This window comes from Lissotriton vulgaris, chromosome 3_1 (genome assembly GCF_964263255.1).
Source record: "Lissotriton vulgaris chromosome 3_1, aLisVul1.2, whole genome shotgun sequence".
Taxonomy (NCBI): Eukaryota; Metazoa; Chordata; class Amphibia; order Caudata; family Salamandridae; genus Lissotriton; species Lissotriton vulgaris.
In genome coordinates, this window is record NC_141689.1 from 352,471,582 (window position 1) to 352,495,926 (window position 24,345).

General features: G+C 44.3%; 1 protein-coding gene across 1 annotated transcript in view; it reads right to left on the reverse strand.

The window, feature by feature from the left end:
• C9 (complement C9) overlaps window positions 1–24,345 on the reverse strand; it is a 212,190-nt gene that overhangs the window by 77,880 nt on the left and 109,965 nt on the right. The window contains exons 7-9 of the mRNA XM_086960567.1: window positions 18,039–18,279; window positions 3,658–3,786; window positions 443–621 (exon numbers count right to left, since the gene is read on the reverse strand). Coding sequence (XP_086816693.1) covers window positions 443–621; window positions 3,658–3,786; window positions 18,039–18,279 — 549 coding nt within the window. The remainder of the gene's footprint in view (window positions 1–442; window positions 622–3,657; window positions 3,787–18,038; window positions 18,280–24,345) is intronic.

Here is a 24,345-nt window from a genome sequence, read left to right on the forward strand (position 1 = left end):
AATTTTCTCCTGAACTGGAAGAAGCCTTCTAAAGCTTTGTTCTGAGATTCAGTGAATCCGGATGAATTTGCAAAAATGTTGATGGTTATATTGTGATTGGTAGGTGTCCTAAAACAATTTACCTGTCTTTGAAGAGTCCCCACTCGCACTATCGCTTTGGTACACTGTGTATACTGTTCTAAGAGAGTCTGTGGTGGAGCAAGGATGCATTGTGCAATAGTGCAGGCATGGCATATGGACACCTCTAACATTTGCTGAGCACTAAAACTCTCATAATGAGTTGCTGCACTGCTGATAACTATGCGTCTGGAGAGAGTTTCAACTGGTAGGGCAAATATCCCTGCAAGATTTCAAAAGAAAATGATGAACACTCTCATAACCAGTAAAACCTATCCAAATGTTAAGCTCACATCTTGGTAAACATGACTGCCATCCTCCTTACCTTTAGTTTTGTCACCACAGGGGCATCTATCAGGGAAGATGCCCAGGCTACGTAGTCATCAATATCAATTGTGCTGTGGTCAGAAGCCAGTTTTTCATTCAATTTGGTAGTAAAGCCAATGGTTCCTCCCCTAACAAATGGTATGATTTGTTTAATAACTCCAGAACTTCCTGGATCAACTGAAAAAAAGAAGTACACAAATTGGTTAGTCATTTTTATAGCACATTTCCCTGCAATCTCTTAGATGTATGTCTTAAAGGGTGCTAATGGTTTTTGCTTTATGTGGGTTATTTTTAGGTATGTTCCAGTAGCCTGGTGCAAGGAATTCAGCATTGAGGCTATGGAAGAGAGGACCCTATCTTGATGTTAGTTGTCACATTAAGCTTGCTGCACCTAAACAAAAGGACTCCGAGAGGTAAACCTGTAAGGGAACAGAGAAATTACTACAGGCTTAATTTGGAGGAAGCTCTGAAGACAGTGTAGAATGAAGCATGTAAATATTCTATTCTCCAAGGATATTACATTTGAGGAAATTCAGCCGGTCAATTACGTAGTTTCCTTCAGAATTTGGATGATTTTTTAGTTCTCGTCATATGTTAAATAAGACCCCCCTCGTTCTCGCAGGGAATTTGCACTGCACAATGGAGTCACAATACACTACATGCTTTTATCAGCATTCAAGCTTACATTTACTACCCTTATGACAAATAAACCTGATAATTGTGTAGCATTGCATGGAAATGCTGGCAGGGAAAGGATGTATTCCAGAGAAAGCAGGCCACCCGCCTATATACATACATATAGCACCAATGTCGTAAACAATTTTATCTTTCAAAATGGTTATCCCAATACCTTTACTTTAACTATTGCTTTCAGTGTACTTTTCTTCATTTATTTTGCAAATGGGAGTGGCTAATATATCTTAAGAAAGGGGAGGCACAACTGTGTTTCATTTTCAGTGGTCAGTGTGATGCCTTCCTTTTCTTTCCAATATCTCCAATCTCCCCATATAAAAAGTCAACTCTCTCTATTTATATTGTATTACTTGATATCAACCCCCAGAATATCGTGGTACAAGATTATCGAGGACCGAACATTGAGGTAAGTGCATAAAGGCAAGTATAGATTTCTTATTCCAGCACCTTGAGACCCTCTTGGGTGAGTAGTTGCGCTTTACAAGCCACCTGACTGATTGATTCCTTCCATATCTATGTACCTGGAAGATATAAAGGTAGGTACATATATGTGGGGTTAGGTATAGAACAACTAGACGTACATGCCTGCTGAAATTATTTGCGACATTCTGTCCTTGATGTTGATATTCTGGGGTCAATATTTATGGTGCACACTTTCTATTTACACTCGCCGCTCTTTTTTCATGTTAATGTGACAGTATTTGATGAAGCACCTTCACAGTTCCTTCAATTTTCAGGTAATGGTGATGACTGTTCTCTTGTACAATAGGGCAATGTCCAAGCTATAATTTCATCCTTTTTTTTTTTTCAGTTTAAGAAAGTTTTATTTTGTTTAAGAATTGGTGGTTTCATAGGCCTAGATTTACTAGCACTTTGCGCCACTGTACAGCTGGGATTTGCCTTGTGTCAAGGGGCGGTGAGGCATGGTTGTTTTCATGGAACCACCTATAATTTTTGACATAAAACCCTACCTACTAAAAAAAATTTAGACAGGGCTTTGCACCAATAATTTACACCTCCCAGAGGCACGTTTAACACGGAAAAAAAAGTTTTCTTTTCTCCAAACATTTCCAACTTTGCATGTGAGCTGTACTGTACAACACGCATACAACTCGGATAAGCTTCAAACTATGCCTAACAATAATAGTTCGGGCTTGAAGGGTACACTGGCAGTACACAACCTGTACTAATCAACACGCACACCACCTTGCACTATGATGCAAGGATGTGTGCATGGCACAATGCAACCTAAAGTGCAGCACCACAGGGGGATAGAGAAACAGCAGCATATCTTAGTTAATATTGTAGTGTCCACCACAAATATGGCACTGCTATGGCCTCTCCCTCTAACACAGTATAGCAACTTTGGTGGCTGAGCTGCGTTGTGTGAAAACATGTGAATTTGGCCCGTAATCTGAAATAAGATGAGCACACTTTCACAGCCAATATGACTTAATCACAGACGATTTGTGTGTGGCAGAAGACAACAGTCAATGACTTAATTGGATTCATTTCGATTTATCAAGCAGCCACTGTGTCTTAAAGGTGTAGGCAAAGAGATCTACTGCTTCCACTTGATGCAGTGTACATTGACAACAAAGCATTTGTGATTCAATTGCGATAGGTATGCTATAATTATTTGTATGTATTACGATCACACACAGGCAAACACACACACACACCACAGATACACACCACAGAAACACACACACACACACACACACACACAAAACATAAATAGTAGCTTGTTCGGAAACGTTTGCTTTAGTGCAAAAATCGGCCAAAATTAATTTATGACATTTTTTCAATGTGTAAAATAGGCACATGTGCTAAGAGGTACTGCTGGTTGCACATGGACAATGCCATCTCGGTATGCCAGTATGCCATAAAAATCACGTGGAGACCTTTACGTGCAGTAACCCGATATTTATTCATCAAATCTATCTAACATTTGGTTCATTTACTTCTGGGGGAGCTTCCCACCACACTGTAGCGAGCTATCACTTATTTCAATTCCTTCTCTTATCTCTTTCACATCCTGTTGGAATCCTGGAACAAGCAGTGTCCAGTATCAACACAGAAAGGAAACCTGCCCACAATTCAAATGGTTTCCAAACACCTGGCAGCCTGTTTGATATATGCATTATTGTGAAAGTAACAAAAAGGTGTCGCAAATTTGCACCAGTGTCAAATATTATTCCGAAATTTGTATTGCATTTCTGAAAGTACTTTGATAGGTTCTGGAAAATATTAGTTGTGTTGATGTATTCTAACTGCATCCCAGGGTCCTCAACTAATCAATATATTCTATTTACACCTTAAATCAATGTAAGATAAACACGCCCATCAGGTATGATGATTGAGAACCGTCAATGAAGATATTGTGTAAGTTATTTCAGAAGATTGCATTCCATGCCTCACTCATACTGCGATTGTTAGCACTTGCATTTGTAAGTATTTAATAAATGTAAGCATCTTAAATATACCATAATAATATGATAAATACAATAGGCTCCTTACTTGTTCCTCGCTCCCCTGATTTGGAGCATTTCTTGCCATCTATTTTAGCACCTCCAGTTATTCCTTCAGCTGCTGCTTCAACATTGACATTATAACCAAGACATTCGGACACATCTTGAGCTGTTACATCTGTCAATATGAAACATTTGGAAATTAGCATTTTGTTTTGAAGAACTTGAAATTGGTTCAAACAAATGGAATTATGTCTGACATACGAAGTGCTGCCTGACACAATATATGAGTGAGCAAATACAAAAAAGATAACACCACAGATTGAAGCAGCATCATTGCATGTTATTTTTTGTGTGTTTTGTTATAGCATTACAATCCTTTGCAGTGTTGCAATAGTCTATTGGGAGCCTGAAATAGCAGCCCAATGGATCTGTGGCTCAGAGATGGCTGTCACCTTTCATCAAAGTTCTACATTTATCGTTATGGCATAAGGCTACAGTGTATACACTAAAAGAAGGGGGGACTAGGAGCTCAAATGGGAAACTAATATAAGAAATTGAGGTCCAGTGCCCTTGCTCCCAAGTCAGAAATGTCAACACAATGTGGGCAAAGTTCCTCTTAGGGGAGTCTTCCTGACTGGGGATACTCCACTAGATAAGACAAAAATAAGTAAAAAGTGAATTGGAGGAAAGGGTTTTTCTCTCATGCCAAACTGGTAGGCGGAGTTATAAAGGATACATGAAATGAAGAAAATGCTTCTCCTTTGTGATCTGGTGCCCTCAGATAGCCATGCGGTCGCCCTTAGTCATCATTGGGCGTTGCTCCTCGTGTGGGTGGCGCTGCAGTCCCTCACGGGCCCCGCAAGGGGGCTCTTTAGCGGAGTTCTTTTATAGGAGATGCCGCAGTTGTGCATGGGAGTCAGGGGACCTAGGTGAAGTGTGTAGTGAAAGTGGAGCAATTAAAAAAAACGAACAGTGCCCTCAAACTAGTTTATTCTGGGGTCTGTGAGGTTTGGTTAAAAAGGGAAAGTGGACCCTGGAGAATCCTATGGGATAAATAATAGGGGCGAATGTATAACTAGACACTACTCTCAGGGTAAGTGCTCAAGTGAGAAAGCAAAAAATAATATATAGAATAGGTTAACATGTTTCGCGCATCTGGTGGTCCCTAGTGGATCCTATGGCGCTTCTTCAGGACCGTATTAAATACAAGAAAACAATCTAAGTTTCTTGTTGATGGAGCCAGGCCTATTGCCCGTGAACCAGCAGTACCTTAGTCGTCAAGGTCAACAGCGTGTGGTTGCTGAATGGTACATTCCTTACTAGTACCATAACCCAACCTGTAAAAAGAAAAACTTATGAGGCAAAGGAAAAACCACCTCCAACAGATGCATAACTATTAAAGCACCAATGTCATGTTATGATACAGAATGGTAGTGACTCAGCCCTGTATCCGAGTGGGGTGGAGCACAGTATATACAACTTGCAACATGTGATCCACACCTGGGTTTTCTAATCTGCAGTGTGATAAAATAAATGAAGGTAAAGTGAAATAAAAGGATCTACATAAATGCCTTGGTGGAAGGGCATATGTGAATTGGAAATGCCAGGATGTACAGTTAGGGACTAAGTGCGCTGTCATGGTGGCGACAGACAAGGCCAAAATGGTATAAAGCCGTGGTCCCACCCAATAAACTCTGTGTGGGGTTTGGGAATCAAAGCTGTAAGCCCTGGTAGGTTCGTGATGCAATGTGCCCGACTATGAAAGTTACCGCCTGTGTTATGAGGTCACTCGCTAAGCTTCTGTAAATGAAAAGCGTGTGTCTCTCCTTAGTAATGAGCCGTTCGTACTGAACGTTTATATCCCTAAACGATGTGAATGGTGAAGCCTCGAGATGGTATGGGGCTAACGTTACCTAAAAATACAATGGGGCTAACAAAATTGTAAAAGCATGTTAAACTCGAAAGAGCATACCCAAGCAATCTCTGGTCTGGGCCCCATCAACGTCTGCTTGCTTGTTAGACGAGGGAGCACTGTGGATATAAAACGATCGTTACAGCCAGGTGCCCAGAGTCCGTATGGTTATAGAACAAGTAGGAAACTAAAGGGGCTGTGACCAGAGCGGCACGCCGCACCTCCGCTAATGAATCGGGTTGCATTCAAAGCGGAATTGGGCAAAAACGGTGATCTGTGACAGACAACTGTCGTGGGTACTTACAATTGTCTCCCTCAGCGGGTGTCTGTCAATCCTACCCCCAGCAAGCACGGCATCGGAAAGGAGCAGAGCTATTTCCTTCCCGTGTTTAAACGTTGATGGATCCCAGACCAGAGATTGCTTGGGTATGCTCTTTCGAGTTTAACATGCTTTTACAATTTTGTTAGCCCCATTGTATTTTTAGGTAACGTTAGCCCCATACCATCTCGAGGCTTCACCATTCACATCGTTTAGGGATATAAACGTTCAGTACGAACGGCTCATTACTAAGGAGAGACACACGCTTTTCATTTACAGAAGCTTAGCGAGTGACCTCATAACACAGGCGGTAACTTTCATAGTCGGGCACATTGCATCACGAACCTACCAGAGCTTACAGCTTTGACTCCCAAACCCCACACAGAGTTTATTGGGTGGGACCACGGCTTTATACCATTTTGGCCTTGTCTGTCGCCACCATGACAGCACACTTAGACCCTAACTGTACATCCTGGCATTTCCAATTCACATATGCCCTTCCACCAAGGCATTTATGTAGATCCTTTTATTTCACTTTACCTTCATTTATTTTATCACACTGCAGATTAGAAAACCCAGGTGTGGATCACATGTTGCAAGTTGTATATACTGTGCTCCACCCCACTCGGATACAGGGCTGAGTCACTACCATACTGTATCATAACATGACATTGGTGCTTTAATAGTTATGCATCTGTTGGAGGTGGTTTTTCCTTTGCCTCATAAGTTTTTCTTTTTACAGGTTGGGTTATGGTACTAGTAAGGAATGTACCATTCAGCAACAACACGCTGTTGACCTTGACGACAAAGTTACTGCTGGTTCACGGGCAATAGGCCTGGCTCAAGCAACAAGAAACTTAGATTGTTTTCTTGTATTTAATATGGTCCTGAAGAAGCGCCATAGGATCCACTAGGGACCACCAGATGCGCGAAACATGTTGACCTATTCTATATATTATTTTTTGCTTTCTCACTTGAGCACTTACCCTGAGAGTAGCGTCTAGTTATACATTCTCCCCTATTATTTATCCCATAGGATTCTCCAGGGTCCACTTTCCCTTTTTAACCAAACCTCACAGACCCCAGAATAAACTAGTTTGAGGGCACTGTTCGGTTTTTTTAATTGCTCCACTTTCACTACACACTTCACCTAGGTCCCCTGACTCCCATGCACAACTGCGGCATCTCCTATAAAAGAACTCCGCTAAAGAGCCCCCTTGCGGGGCCCGTGAGGGACTGCAGCGCCACCCACACGAGGAGCAATGCCCAATGATGACTAAGGGCGACCGCATGGCTATCTGAGGGCACCAGATCACAAAGGAGAAGCATTTTCTTCATTTCATGTATCCTTATAACTCCGCCTACCAGTTTGGCATTAGAGAAAAACCCTTTCCTCCAATTCACTTTTTACTTATTTTTGTCTTATCTAGTGGAGTATCCCCAGTCAGGAAGACTCCCCTAAGAGGAACTTTGCCCACAATGTGTTGACATAAGGCTACAGTGCCATGCCTTACAATGCCTCACGCAGTCCTATCCAGGGACTAGTAAAGTCAAAACGAGAAGAGACGGTATTCTGAAAATTAACCTGAGGCCATTTCCTTCGACAGAGCGTACACAGCGTTCAGTAGGGCCCAATCCCACTGGTGGAACAACAGCATGAACACTATTCATATATATCATTTGCTTCTTTTGATTGGTTGCACACTGTAAATGACTGGTCACCACTGTCATTCCTGTATTCTTCAGTAACCTTGCCCCATTCCTCCTATTCTTGCCTTTTCCTGAATCACCCCCTCTCCGTTTGTGTGTTCGCTGGAAGGCTGAAAAGATTTTCACACAAAACGTTTGCCTTTGTCGGTATTTAACGAAAACGTACACTAGAGTGTCACCAAAAGGACAGTGTGCATGGACTGTTCTATCAGGTTTTTTAAAGAAGAGCCATCCACCTGTAAGCATTGGCAAACTCAACAGGTCTGGCTTAAAAGTGAAAATGCATGCCGCATTTCTTATATTCATTTTCTGTATATTATGGCTGTTTTTGTTTTTGTGTTTATGTTTGTGATATTATTTGATTTGTTCTTTTAATAAAAAGATTTATAAAAAAATAAAAAATAAAATAAAAAAGTGAATATGCAAACCAGACCTATTGCCTTGAGAAAGTAAAGGAGCTGTTGGGCTTCGACGAGGGTTTAAATTAATGTAAGGAAGAGGGAGGGAGTGAGGAGACTGAGAGAAGGAAGGGGAGGGAGGTAGACATAGGAATATAGGGGCTGATTACTAGTTTGGCGGAAGAATACTCTGTCACGAATGTGATGGATATCCCTTCCGTCGTAATACAAGTTCCAATGGATATGGATTGCTTTACAGCAAAGACTACATATTTTACCCAGAAAATTGAATCAGCAAATAATTCCTCTAAAGAACTCTTCATAACAATTACAAAACATATAATGGATCTCGACACAATTAGCACCATTTCCAGACAGTCCTTCGGCAATTAGGTGGCCAGATTTTTCTTTAACAAAGTTGAAAAAATGATCAACATCCTTGCACTCAGACAGATGCTATCCCCTGGTTAGTAGACACCCCCAAACCTATCTCAGCTGATTCCAGATTTGCGGCCTTAACTCCTCCGACTACTGACACAGCGGTCAGACTTGTCAAAGTTGAAGGATCTGGGCCCCCCGGCGACCCCCGCCCTCATCTCTGATACTATTGACCAGATTCCAACAAATAACTTCCAGCTCGTATTTGATTCTGGATCCTTTCCAACTGGGTGGAAGAAAGCCTCAGTTCGTTCTCTCATAAATCTTCTCTTTATCCTGCTGTTCCAAATAATTATTATCTAATATCGTTTTCCTCCATTGCCAGCTCAGATTATCGAAAAAGTAATGAATTCTCAACTCACTGACTTCATCCATCTCAACAAATGATTAGATGCTACTCGATTCAGTTTCAGTTGAAATTGCTTTAATCAAGGCCACCGAAGAATTCAGAAGTACCTTAGATGCCGGAGGTAAATCAGCCTTTATTCTGTTAGATTTATCAGCAGCATTTGATACCATTCATCACAACAAATTGTTATCCTGCCTGATTGATATCGGTCTCATTGGTTCTGTCTCGAACCTACTCAGCTTGTGTCTATCATCAGGAGAACAATCAGTACAACTGGACAATTTTGTCTCTCTACCGTTCTCTCTTACACGTGGGGTCCCGCAGGTGTCCGCACTCAGCCCCACGTTGTTCAATATTTACGTTACCCCTCTGGCTGAGCTAGTTAAATCATATGGCTTTGCCATTACCTCTTATGCAGACGACACACAAATCGTTGTCTCCCTTGGCAAGGAAGGACCCAACCAAGGTACCAGCTTTTCTAGATGCATGCAGGCTATTAGTAATTGGATGTCTGACAACTGCTTTCAGTTAAATTCAGGTTAAAAATGAGGTCATGCTCTTGGGTGCCAATTGTTCATTCTTGACACAGGCCTGGTGCCCCAAAGAGTTTGACCCCCCTCCCCACGTCAGTCTCAATTCTCAATTCAATCTTTATTTCGTTGCTGTTGCAACATAAAAGAAATACAATTATACAATGATAAAAGAGTACATTATACAAGAAACCAATAATCAGTACTATGCGTCACCACTATGGAACAATCAATTATAGATTACAATTATCACGAATTTATAAATAGTTAAAAAATACATCCTTACAAGGTTAAAAAATCATTAAATGAACTTTATAACAGCCAAGGCATAAAGTTAAAAAAAAAAAAAATTTCCAAGGGTAAAACAAGGAAAAAAACATGGTCCATAATTTGGTCAAGTACACATAATACAATAGTTAAAATGGAAGAGACATTTTCAGCCTAATGAAATTTACCGCCAGGAGAAATCTACTAATCCCAAACACAATTACTTGGCTGGTGTCCGATTTTAAAATTCTACCAGCTTCCTTATGGGATCTAGAGCCAATGAGACGACATAGTGGCACGATCCATTTTTTCCTTACTTTACTGTAACTGTGACAAAAGAACAATATATGTAAAATGTCTTCCCTTATATTATTAGGACATAAAGTGCAGCAGTCACTGTTTACCGTCCCCCATTATTTCTCTAATACCTTAATTCTCAATATTCCGTATCTATATTTAAGGTACAGGGTTTCAGCCAATGGCGGCTGAACCTCATCAAGAAATGATTCGAAACTAGCCACATTTTTAACCATTAAAAATGTTTCAGTTAGAGGACCATGCGCTCTAGCATACGCAGAATCGTGGCTCATGTAGGACCAAAAAGACAATTTTACAATTTTCTTAGAGGCCATAATTAAGGACTCTGGCTCACTCCAGAAGTGGGCTAAACCGAGTTTAGATAACCAAACTCTTACGTGTTTAAACCAGTAAATTTGGTTACCACTGTCTAGGTTCAGTACTTCTTTCAACCCATTTTTGTAGTCAGTTAGTTCAGGGGTTGTCCATAATCTAACCCATAGAAGTAATGGTCTCAGCATAGCATGGTGGTCAGTGTGCTTAATGTTTAAGTCTAAAAATAGTGGAACCAATGGAGTATTAGTGGGTATTTTTAGTAATCCCCTAACAAACTTGTTCGCCAGAGTTTCAAAGACTTTCCTGCAAACAGGTCCCCATAGTTCAGCCCCATACAAAGCAGCTGATTGGACCTTGTACCTAAAGATCTCTATTGCTGGGGTTACTGCTTTATTTACACATTTATTAAGTCTTTTTAAGATAGGAAGACAATTTTGTTTAAACAATATTTTAGATTTTTCTACCTGGGATCTCCATCCCATTGAGGAGTCTAATAAGACCCCTAAATATGTGAAGCTCTGTTCATATTCGAGCTTATGACCATTTAAAACTAGATTTTTTTAAAAACTTTTGTGCAGGTTTAGCGCCATGTATTTAGTTTTTTTTACGTTAATTTCTAACCCTTTTAAAAGACAATATTCCTGGAATCTATCTAGTAGAGTCTGGAGGCCCCTTGGGGTTTGTGAGATGAGTATCGTGTCGTCCGCGAAAAGGAGGGACGGTACGCGTTCCCCACCCAATCGAGGCGAATCATTATCACAATTCTCCATATAAGCCGCAATATCATTGACAAAGAGGGAGAATAATGTGGGAGCCAGTACGCATCCCTATCGTACTCCTCTTTTTATTGGAATTGGGTCTGTGAGTTCCCCATTTGGGCCCCACCTGACCTTGGCATAGTTCTCCTAATGCAGGCCCATCACCAATTTTAGAAGTTTCCCAGGGAGTCCCTGCCTTTCCAAGGATTTCCAGAGTAAGTCACGTGGTATCAGGTCAAATGCTGCTCGTAAATCCACAAAGGTCACATACAAGTGACCCTTGCGGATGATGACATATTTCCAGTACAAGCAACATAACCTTAATACCTGGTCTATAGTCCCAGTTTTTTCCCTAAACCCCGCCTGATATTTTGATAAAACTAGTTTTTCATCTAGCCATGTGTTTATACGATTTAATATATGCCTGGCGTATATCTTTTGGGTTATATCTAAAAGACTAATGGGGCGATAGTTGGCTGGATCGCCCCTATCCCCCTTTTTAAAAATAGTGATAATTTCTGCTCCTTCCCAAGTGTCTGGGATTTGGTCACCAGCCGCAATAGCATTGAATAAATGGTTTAAATATGGCGCCCAAACATCCGTGTTATGCAAATAAAGATCGCCTGGGATTTATATCAGGAACGGGTGCCTTCCCTTGTTTAACTGAAGCGAGTGCTAGTTCCGTTTCGTGTAAATCAAAAACTACCTGTGGGAATAAATTCATTGGCTGGTTTATAAATGGTTCTTCCAGAGATGTGACCTCAGTGGTTTTAGCTGCATACAACATTGTGAAATGTTTGACCCACGTGGTCTCATCTAAGAAAACCTCTCTGGAGCCTTTCTCTCGTTTATTCCCCTTAGCCACTAAATCCCAAAAGTACCTCTGGTCCTTGGTTATAGCAGCTTGTAACATGCTGGACCACAGTTCCTCGTCCCAAGAGGTTTTTGCTTTTATCAAAGTTGCATTGTGAAATTTCCTTTTGTCTCTAATTTCCTCCGGACTTTTTCTTTTAATTGCCTCAATCAATGCGGTTTTAGCAGCACGGCATTCCTTATTATACCAAGGTTTCCCGGCTGGTTTACCATTTCCTGTACCAGTCCCCTTTTTTGGTCTTTTAGTTATAAGACCCAGCAATTGACTGTAGAATAACTTATGTAATTTAATAAATTCCCCAGTTTCATAGCTGAAAGGGCAATATGATTCAAATGTATTTGCAAGGGTGCAATAAATACTGGATAGAAGATCCTCTCTCTCCAGTATATATGCCCATTTGACGGCCCTTCGGTTGTTGCTAACTACGATGTTGTCTAGTATTGGTAAATGTACTTGTGTGGCGCCTCCCTCAGTATTTCCCTGCCCTTTTAATACATTTTTATGAAAACTAGTTTCCAGGGGGTAATGATCACTGTTGAATCTCTCCTTGACTTTTAAATCAATTGTGTATGGCCACAGATCAAAAGAAATAATAACATAGTCTAGGTTACTTTTATAGTCTCGCCTCCTAAAGGTGGGAGCTTTTGGGCTATCGGAAGGCATGCGCCCATTACAAGCCCTCAGACCATGGCTAGTTAGGAGCCTAGTGATCTGAAGGGCTAAAGTAGTCCCAGCTACGGTTCCATTATCAATCAGTAGAGGTATCTTGTTAGCCATATCCTCCTCTTCATACAGTTTGACCATACCCGTGATCGGTTCGTAATTACAATTGATGTCCCCACATAAGATTATACTTGCATCTGGCTCTAGGGTATCCATGAAAGTCTCCAATTTTTCAATACATGGTGACACCTTATAAGATGGATGAGGACTATTATACACATTTATGAGGTTAATCACCCTTTTGTCCTCAGTGGTTATTTCCAGACCGAGTATATCTAGTGAATCAGCATTTAAAATTTTAATGCTGATATTGATAGATACACTGATCCATATTAGTAGGCCACCTGAGGCTCGTCCTCTTAATGAAGGCACAGCCTCAATTTGAAATGTTTTATATCCCACTCTATGGACCTGGTCCGTGGCCCATGTCTCCTGTAACATGCAAATATCAAAAGAGTTCACATAAGAATTCCAATCAGGGTCACATATTTTTGCACGCACCCCCGCAACGTTCCATGAAACTAGTGTAACTAGTGAAACTCGAGAGGGCCCTTCATTTGACCCACTATTGCCTGCTAATATAAGAGAGGGCAGGCCACTATTAACCCCGATACCAGTTGCAATGTCAACAATTTTAGCCATCAAGGGTCTACTTCCATCTTTCACCTTAGTGCCATCAATATTACAAATATATACACCTCCACTGTCTCCACTGCCTCCCTCTCTGTTCGTTAAACATCAATCACAGTCATCCAACCCACTGAACACATCAAACCTATTCGATGTTTCCAGTGGCGTGAATGGGATTAAATGAGCCATTGTACTGTGTTCACTTGCGTTGTGTCTGGGATGTGTGGTATTCCACCCAGAAACAACAGGGGCTGGTAGTGGTTGATACATATGAACAGGGTTATTTGCAGATACCATATTAGAAAAATAGTTGTCAAGAGGGGCTTTGCCAGTTACCGATTGCTGTGGAAATACTATAGATCTAGGATAAAAATAAGTTAGTGGGCGTGGTATAATACAATTGTTCACATTACCATGTGGCCAAGACAATATATATTGAGCAGCATTTATGTCTCTGAAATTCACCACAACCTCGTCTCCCCCTATGTCCTTTGGTCTTCCACCTAACCAAGGCAAACGTCGGACGTGAACTATTTCACCCTTAATATTACTGGCTTTCGGTCTATATAAGGATAACCAATGCATAATTTTGTTCTTGAGTTGGAAGAAGCCTTCCCGCTTATTTCCAGATAGTTCTGGTACCCCAGTGAGCACCACCACGTAAGGTACAGCTTCAACTGCTTCCAATCTTGGCAACCCATTAAATGAGTTACCCGGTTCCCTTACTAAATTATTATTAACAGCAGTGTCCGGAATACGATTTGCTGATTTTTTAGCCAGGCTTGGTTTGGGAGTAGGGAGGTTTTTGGGTGCAGATAGAATGCTTGTAGACTGTTTGTTGGTTACAGCTGGTAAGGCTGTTGTCAGATTGTTGTTACAAGGAGCAATAGTAGAAGATGTTGCCACAGCGTTGTCTAATAAAGGAGTATGCGCCGAAGATGATGCTTGGCTGGGGATTGTTGCTGTTGTTGGGCCTTTATTTCCTAAGGACCTAGTAGGGGTCCTTTGCGTGGCCAGATCTGCCTCTATTTTCCCCAGTCTTAACTCCACTCCTTTTAGTCTTTCAACTATGGCTTGCGCGTAGCTCCTCACAATGAGTTCAATGCTATCAAGCAAACTACTAGTAGGGATAGATGTAGACCCTTCTGTGTTTGTGGCGTGTTCAGTATTGATATCAGTGACCAGATGAGGGGTGGATAAGGATAGTCCTGGAGAGTTTGGCGCAATTTCTGCAGCTTCCTTAGCAACCAATGTTCCTAAGGCTTCAGAGCAAATAGAATTGGGCTTTTTTCCAAAATCAGAATGACTCATCTTTGGCTTTGTTGGGTCCAATTTTTTTCGCCTACTTTTGGTGGGTGGGGGGCCATGGATCTTGTGTGGAAGGGGCCTCATTATTTTTCCTCTCACAACCTTCCCTGGCCTGGGTGTTGGTGAAATTATAATGTTTGGTGCATTAAGAATACCAGAGGGTTCAATAGAAATAGTGGCTGATTCAGATTGTATTGGACCACTGGAAGGCGCTAAACACTCCCTTAGAAGTATAGGAACACTATCCCCCGTTGATGTAATGTCCATGGTATCGGCAAACAGATCCTTGTCTGCAGAGACATCAGGAATAGGCTCAGATAGGGCCCTATTCTTAATTCGTTCAATAGAACGACGGCGATCAGCCCGACGTTTTGCTAGTAAAAAGTCTTTTGACCCTTCAAAGGTACGTTTAGGAAAATAATTATCTAGGGTGCCATTCACCAAACTCCCTGTTTTATCAAAGGCAGAGGTAGAAGGTGTAGGAAGTGGTGAATTATGCACAGAGGTAGACATTTCCAATGGTGTCAAACTACGGAAAAATTAAGCAACTTACTTAAGTACAATCCCACCGCCAGGGGTCTGGCCCAGTCCAGTCTCCTCAGGCCTCTGAGGGCCTAAGAGGGCCCGCCCTTTGCCCGGGCTTCGCTCCGCGCGCGTCCCGGTAGCACGTCAGTGGTTATCTCTAAATAGCGGGAGGGGGCGGGGAGAGGACCAGCTGTGGCGAGTTAGGAAGCGCAGCGCCCGCTGGTCCTCGCAGTCCCTGCAGCAGTTGATGTCCCTCGGCGGTCACCTCTCCAGTCAGGCAATCCGGCACGGTAAATGCCTCGAGTGGCTCCCGCGAAGCGCGGGCCGCGAGGCGTGGGGCGTGAGGCAGCTAAAATCAAAAGCACCCTAAGGCGATGAGCAAGGTCTCCGTTTGCAGGTACACCACGGAGTACGCCCAGCCCTCCACTCTTCAGTTCAGGCGGGAGGGGGTGGGAAGAGGACCAGCTGCGGCGAGTTAGGTAGCGCAGCGCCCGCTGGTCCGCGTAGTCCCTGCAGCAGTTGATGTCCCTCGGTGGTCACCTCTCCAGTCAGGCAATCCGGCACGGTAAATGCCTCGAGCGGCTCCCACGAAGCGGGGGCAGCGAGGCGTGGGGCGTGAGGCAGCTAAAATCAAAAGCACCCTAAGGCGATGAGCAAGGTCTCCGTTTACAGGTACATGTCAGTCAGTGAAGTCCGCAATCTGGGTGTCTTGATAAATGATAAACTTTCCCTATCTCATCAAGCCAACACAGTCTCTTCCAAAGTTTTCTATAATTTGTAGATGACAGAAAAGCTTCTTCCTTTCATTCCAACATTAACCTCTTTGGCAATTTCCAGTATTGAATATTGCAATGCATTGTACCTCAATACTCATCAACATTTGATTAACAAGCTACAAACACAACAAAACGCTGCAGCTGTCTTCTCCTAAACATTCCAAAACATCAATTAGTGTCTAAACATCTGAGAAAAGTTCATTGGTTGCCAATAAGGCACAGAATTATTTTCATGGCTCTCTGTATTACTTACAAGGCTCACATGACCTGGGGTCCGCCTTTCTGAAGAACAGCTTTAACTGGTATATCCCCAACTGGCCTCTCAGATCTTCCACAGCCATATCTGTCAAAGCGCCGAAATATAAACGCGAGTAATGGGGCGGACGCAGCTTTGTTCTAGGTGCCTCCAATACCTGGAACAAGCTTACCCGCCACATAAAATCATCTACGACTCTTCTAACTTTCAGAAAAGCTCTTAAAACATGGCTATTCGATTCTTTATAGGTATTTAACTCATCAGATTCCTTTCTTATGCTTACAGTAGCCAGTGCCAAGACACCTACTAATATTCAATGCTTAGCAAGTGCATGTAACATTACATAACATATAATGGAATTCGAATACGTTGGACAGGATATCCGACACTCTTGTGACAAAGTATTCCATCCACCAAACTCGTAATCAGGCCCATAATTATGGAAATATCTGAGTTGGGGTAAGCAATAAAAGGCAATTTTAAAAGAGGAAGCAAGTGAGGGGAGAATGAGGCAAATGAGGCAAATGAGGGGTATAAGGGACAAGAAGAGAGACAGGAAGAAGTAGACTAATCAGTGAGTGCACAGGAAGGGCAAGGGAAATACTTGAGAAGTTTGAAGAGTCCGTAGGAAGTTGTTGTGGAAGAGACTAAGGGTTGTGGGACAGAAGGTTAAATGAAGGAGATAAGGAGGGAAGAGGGTTGAGAAGGAGGCTACAAAAACTCAGTGAGATGGGCAGAGAATGAAGCTGCGGAAGTAGAGTAGAAGGGAAGAGGATGCAACAAAGGAGATACAGGAGAGCACAAGGAAGGTGTAATATAGATTGCGGGTCCATTGTTGACATCTGCTAAGTTAGCCTGGGCTTCGCTGCTATGAGGCTGCTTTCCCGCATGACACTGCATGTATAGATTTCGCAAGACTCTGTTTGTGCCATTTTCACATAAGAACTTTCTTCTTTTTGCGTTCTCTGCCGTGCTCTGAGGTTTAGTCTGCACACGATGTACAAGGTCGATCAACAATGCCCCTTGTTATTCTGTGCTGGTCAGTCCATCGCACCTAGACATAACATGACACACACAGCTGCCCTACTGGAAATTGTATGCTTTAATATTGCAAGCTAAGCACACTTGGAGAGACAGCTTTCCAGAGAAAAGAGCTGTGCTTGTCATGGGATGTAAACCTTTCATCTAGGCCTTGAGGTTTGGGGTCTGCTGACAGAGCCCAGAGGTCTTCTTTTTTATAATAAACTAGTTCTTACCACAGGGAGGGTGATTAGGTATTCTAGCCCTTTTCCACTGTCTATATAAAATTATATCCCCATTTGTATTCTATGGAATTGTGACAATGCTGACTATGTTGTGTTTGTGCATTTTGCTGCTAGTAATGGCATGTGTACTATACCATAGAGCGCGTTGGTTAAGACAAACATTTTAAACTACACTGCGACTCTGATTACTCGCATTGTGGACAGGTATGAGTGAGTGAGCGAAAGAGTTGTCAGGCTCCTGTGATTCCTGAGAGAGTCTGGAGTGTTGTGTTCTGGGTTGTCTAATCATTGGTAGCTTCTCTATTAGTCGGAGAACAAATGAGATACTATAGCTAGTCGGTTTGGGATTTTGGGTACTAATGTGGTAGGTTGGTACACCCCTATTCATTGAGGTCCTGTTTTCCTGTGCATAGTTCTGATTATGTGCAGAATCACTGTAACAAAGGTTGTGACACAGAGCCTAAGGAGGGAGGTAACAGGGGTATGGATATACCACATTGTATACCTACATGGCAGAACAGTCAGAAGCTGGACACAGGGCACCCCAAAACTGGACTCGCCGAAAGAATAAGAGCATCCACTAAGCAGGGGGTGATGGATCATCACATGACTGGGCAATGGGGTGGTGGCAGACGTGAACCAGAGGGTGCAAGGCCCAACATTATACATGTGATCCTTATGAAAAATAAACATTATGGTCAAGTGAGATCCAGCAATTAATGCCACAATTTGAAATATATGTAACAAGAATCTTACCTTTAGATTTCAGCACAGTTTGATCCAGAACATATACCAGCTCATATTTTCCTCCGAGGTTGCCAGAGACAGCATAATGTGTTCCGTAGGTTTCCAAAAATCCAAAATATTCCCCTTTATCATAGATGAGAGGCAGGGCTTTGAGGTCATCAATAAAAGCATCTGACAGCATAGTCTCTCGAGATCTTATCTGAAAGGTTCCCACCTGCAGATTTCCTTTCACTCTCAAAAACTCTTTCTTCTGCAAGAAAGAGAGAAATAGGTGTTGGTATTGTCTTACAGCTGGCCCTGTTTATGTTGAAGCCTACCAGGCAGTTCAGTTGTCTGGGTGCACAGGCATATTGAGGACATGATGAAAGGTTACCTGGGAATGCATTTCGCCCATTGTTTACCAATACCTTTGTGCCTTGTAAATCACATTTGCTTGGTTTCGATTTGCTGGGCTTATTTGCTTTAGTCTGTCCAGCATGTCTTTGTCTCTCTTGTGGAGCATAGCCTGTTTAACACCTCTCTGCTGGCTCCTTGTACGAGTGCTCACTTTCTCGGAAGTCTAGGCCCTGCATCTGGAAAAGGGTTGATTACCACAAAAGTCAGGGTAGCCTCTGAAGAGACTCAGTTGGGATAAAAAGAATCCCAAGTGATATATAGACCAGGTCAACCTCAAAGGATATATCTGACCATGATGGAGCATGAGTAGTATACAAAAAGTAGGTTGGGCCTGGTCAGAGCTTACCTTCTGACTTAAAATACATTTTGACAAAAAAGTGCTTTAGAAGGTAACATTCAGGAGGGCAAGGCTGCAGGCAGTGTCCGAGAAGGAGGCGTTGTCGGGAGCTGCTGGAGGAATTGGAGTAAAGATTTCTACTTTTGGGCTTAGGAGCATGTTTATTAAAAAAAATTCTGAACCCTTGCACGAATCAACAGGGCGCAAGAGCAGAACAACTCTTAAGTTAGATTTATCAATTGTGTGACTTGATAAGTCTAGAGTAACACAACACAGCATAAATCGCTGCATTGCGTTACACTGCACCAAGGAGGTGTTCCAGAGGTGGAGTGTGGGTGCTTAGGGAAAATACATGAATAAACCATGTGATGTTAAATATGGTGCATTCCTGCCCTTTCCCTAGCTAGCAGCGCAGCAAGATGACTTGCAGCGCTGCTTGATTTTTCATAAATATATGCCCACTAGTCTCTTTTATTGAAGTAAAAAATCTCCGGCAGACGAGGCTGGAGGCTGTAGCTGACAAGAGTTCCCCTTTGATGAAGGACCACTGAACAGCAATTGCTGCTGCAGAGAAGAATGTAGCTGCTGCAAAGTCAGGCCACTGACTCTCCCTCCCTCGCAGCTCCACCATTAAGTGAGGCCTTCCCTCGAGCCCCTGCACTCTCGGGTGTTGGTGATCGAGGCCCTTCTCCACCCACAGGTTTCACCTGCGCCTCATCCCTGTTGGTCCAGTGGACCTCTGTTTCCCTTTTCTTGCTCTGCTTTTTGTCTCTTTTTTTACTCGTTTTTTTCCTCCCTTTTATCTCCCCCTTCACTCTCTTCTTGCACTTTTGCTGCCTTATTTGCACTTTTCTCTCTCTTTTTGCCTTTTTCCTTTTGCCTTTTTTAGCCCGTTTTTCCCCACCGCTGCTGCCCCCACAGCCCCTCTCCCCCAGCACGACCAGTGGGACCGGCCCAATCCAGCTCCCCTCCCCGCTCCCGCCTCCCAGCTGTCCAGCCCTCCCCGACCCCTACTTAATGGCGGCCACTGCGGGGACAGGCAAGCAAGACCACTGACTCATTGTCAGTGAAATTGCTCTCCCTCCCTCGCAGCTCCACCATTAAATGAGGCCTTCCCTGAGCCCCTGCATTCTTGAGTATTGGTGTTCGAGGTCCTCCTTCACCCGCAGGTTTCGACTGCGCCTCATCCCTGGTGGTCCAGTGGACCTCTGTCTCCATTCTCTTGCTCTGCTTTTTCTCTCCTTTTTTACTCATTTGTTCCCTGACTTCTATCTCCCCCTTCACTCTCCTTCTGGGTCTTAACCTCCATTTTCTGTTGTTTCCCCTCATTTCAAGCTTCCCCCTTCACTCTCATGTGTCTTTCCTCCATTTTTCACTCATTTTTTACCCTCATCTCAATCTCCCCCTTTCACTCTCCTGTGTCCTCTGTGTCTTTCCTCCACTTTCTTGCACTTTTGCCTCCTTATTTGCACTTTTCTCTCTTTTTCCTTTTTCCTTTTTTAGCCTGTTTTTCCCTGCTGCTGCTGCCCCCACGGCCCCTCCCCCAAAGTACGACCAGTGCGACCGGCCCAATCCTGCTCCCTTTCCTGCTCCCACCTCCCAGCTGTCCAGCCCTCCCCGACCCCTACTTAATGGCAGCCACGGCATGGCCGCCGCCGGGGCACCAAAGCCAAGCCTGTCTGCGCCCGTCCGTGACCCGACTGCGACCAGCGACAGGAACCCTGGATCTCTGCACCGCCAACGCTATGACCCAGCAGCACTCCACGCTCTCAACCCAGGCCCTAACAACAACTGCAAGCTAGCTTCACCAGCCAACACCCACCGACCCTTCAGCTGTCACCGCTGCTGGCACATCTGCAGCACCGCCAAGACCACTGACCCAGCACAATCCGCCTGCAAGAACACAACCAAACCAATGACCCTGCAATGCATCCTCCTTAATGTCCGATCCCTCCACAAACACGCCACTGAAATCTGGAACCTCCTTGACAGCACTAGCATGGACGTAGCATTCTTTACCGAAACCTGGACCAACACAAACTCGGGACCGGACATCCCCATCGCCATTCCCCAAGGATACAAGATCTCCAGGAAGGACCGCCTCACCCGCCCTGGAGGAGATATCGCCATTGTCTACAAATCCACCCTCCGCCTGAGCACACTCCCCAACGAGCTCACAGACCTGATGGAACACCTTCACTTCAAGATACTGGCCAGCCTGCCTCCACCCTCCGTGGAACCCTCATCTACTGACCCCCTGGACCCTGCAGACTTTTCACCAACTCCATCACGGACATCACCTCCCCGCATGCCTCGGCGTCCACCAACTACACCCTACTGGGAGACCTCAACTTCCACTTCGACAACCAACTGGACCCCAGCACCACATCCCTCCTGGACAACCTCCACAACATTGGACTCCGCCAGATCGTGACCGAATCCACGCACTCAGCAGGACACACCCTCGACCCCTTCTTCACAACAGGAAACTCCATCACCTTCACCCACACCACCAAACCGGACTGACCATAGATGCATCCACTTCACCTTCAGAACACCCACCATCCACAGACACCAGTATCTGCTCCCACGAAGAAACTGGACCAGATTGACCGACATCCAACTAACCACATCACGCAGCAACAACATCCCAATCATGGAAAACAACGATGTCAACATCGCAGCCCAAACCCTGCACAGATGGATCTCTGACAACGCCAACACCATATCTCCCCTCAAGAAAAACAACAACACGCACACCAAAAAAGCTAGATGGTCACCACCGAGCTTCAATAGTCCAGACACACTTGTGCCGCCACCTCGAAAAGGTCTGGAGGAACACCAAATCCACAGAAGCCCACAACAACTTCAGAGCCGCCTCCAACGCCTACCACCAACTCATCAGAAAAAAGCGATTAAAGACAGAATCTCCACTCATGCACACAACAGCAAAGAACTCTTCAACATCATCAATGAGTTTGCCCAACCCACCAGCGAGTCCACCGACATCCCTCCCTCAAAAGACCTCTGCGACAAACTCAGCACCTTTTTCCACCACAATCAAGAGCATCTACGACAACTTCGACAAACACAACCAACACACTGAACCCTCACCAACCATCCCGACACCCTGAAGCCGGCGATCGACAACTGGACATCCCTCACCACCGAAGACACACTGAAGACGATGAAGTCAATCCACTCCGGGGCCCCCACGGACCCCTGCCCCCACCACATTTTCAACTGAGACGCTGACACCATCGCACCTAGGCTCTGCCACATCATCAACCGCTCCTGGGCAACCGCCTCGTTCCCTGATAACTGAAAACACGCTGAGATCAACCCCCTCCTGAAGAAACCCTCAGCGGACCCCACCGACCTCAAAAACTACAGACCCATCTCCCTGCTCCCATTCCCAGCAAAAGTCATCGAGAACCAACAGCCAACTCGCCACATTCATCGAAGAGCACAACATCCTCGACTCCTCCCAATCCGGCTTCAGAAAAAAACACAGTACGGAAACCGTCCTCCTTGCCGCAACAGACGACATCCGTACCTTACTGGACAAAGGAGAAACAGCAGCCCTCATCCTCCTCGACCTCTCAGCGCCGTTCGACACATGCTCTCACCGCACCCTAATAAGCAGACTCCAAGACGCAGAGGTCCAAGACAAGGCCCTCGGCTGGATCCGCTCCTTCCTCTCTGGCCGGTGCAGTGGGTCAGACTCCCCCCTTTCCTCTCAGACCCTACACCTACCACTTGCGGAGTCCCCCAGGGGTCCTCCCTCAGCCCTACGCTCTTCAACGTCTACATGGCTCCGCTCGCCCCCATCGTCAGAACCTACGGACTCAACATTATGTCATATGCAGATGACACCCAACTCATCCTCTCCCTATCCAATGAACCCAACACCGCGAGACACAACTTTTGAAAAGGCATGGAACCTGTGCCCAATCGGATGAAAAACAGCTGCCTACAACTAAACACAAACAAAATGGTAGTACTCATCATGGGTCCAAACCCAGATGCCTGGAATGACACCTGGTGGCCCCCGCCCTCTGAAGCTCACCCACCCCCACGGACCACACACGCAACCTGGGAATCATCCTGAACTCAGAGCTCAAAATGGGCCGCCAGATCAACTCCATCTCACCCTCTTGCTTCCACACCTTCCGCCTCCTACGTAAGACCTTCAAAAGGATCCCCCTCGAACACAGAAAGACTGTCACTCATGCCCTGGTCACCAGATGGCTCGACTATGGCAACACACTCTATGCCGGAGTAAACAAAAACTTCACCCGCAAGCTACAGAACATCCAAAATGCCGGCGCAAGACTGGTCCTCAACCTGCCAAGCCACTGCTGCATCTCCCAGCACCTCCGCACACTCCACTGGCTCCACATCGAAGCTAGAGTCACCTTCAAGATGCTAACCAACGCTCACAAGGCCTTCCACATGAGGGGTAAGGAATTACTCAGGCTGGGTCCAGGTGAGTATTCAAGACGGTTGGAGCCTATTCTGTACCTGAGACTCTGATCAGGAGGCCAGCCAACTAGCCCCTGGAGTCACGCTGGTAGTCCTGGGTTCAGCAGAAGGACAGTACTCAAAGAGCAGTGTAGTCTTCCGAGCGTTAAAGGCAGTTTCAAACAGCAAAGCAGTCCTTCCATATGCAGTAAAGTAAACTTCTGAAGTACATATCAGGCCACAGCTGAAGGCAGTCCTCTGAGAGTCATTCCGCAGGTCACAAAAGTGAACTGAAGAGCGGGTCTGAGGGTCCTATTTTAATATCCTGGTGTTTTCTTTGAAGTAGGAGACGTTTCTAGAGTATTTCCTTTGAAGTGCTTGTAGTTTCCTGCTTCTCCTAACCTGACTTCAAGCAGGCTGCATGAACAATGCAGGGGTGACAAGTCATTTGTGTGAAGGCAGAGCACAGCCTATTCAGTTGGAAGTATCTGCCCAGCTCCGCCCTTCATCCTGCTAGTGAGGGCTCATCCAGGCACTCCTAATCCCTTTATTTTGTGATTTTCTGAGAGAAATTAACTAAGTCCAAGTGCCAATTAAACCTAGTCATGTGACCCAGGAATAGGCTGCTGGCACCAAATATTTAGGACAGGAAAATGTGGCATTTTCAAAATTGTAAGTTAAAATCTGACTTCACTATTAAAGTGGGGTTTAAATTATAATTGCTCAGACATCAATCATGAAATGTTCACCTGTTTCCAATCAAAAGTTCGCACTTATTAAATGTAATAAGGCAACCCAATATTTTCCTATGGCAAAGGCAGGGGTCACAGAAATGAAAAACACACCAGGGTATGTAAAAAGTACAGGTCCAACCTTTTGACTAGAATGCACCCTGACCCATCTAGGGGTACCTTAAATGTAATAAAAGGGCTGATTTTAGAGGTATCTTAAATGTAATAAAAGAGGATTTTTAAGGATTGCAAACTCTAATTGACCATTTAAAACTGCAATCAGGCTGCAATGGCAGAACTGGGACATATTTTAATTTTTAAGAGGCTACTTAAGTGGGTGACATAATACATGCTGCAAGCCCACAGGTAGCATTTAATTTACAGGCCT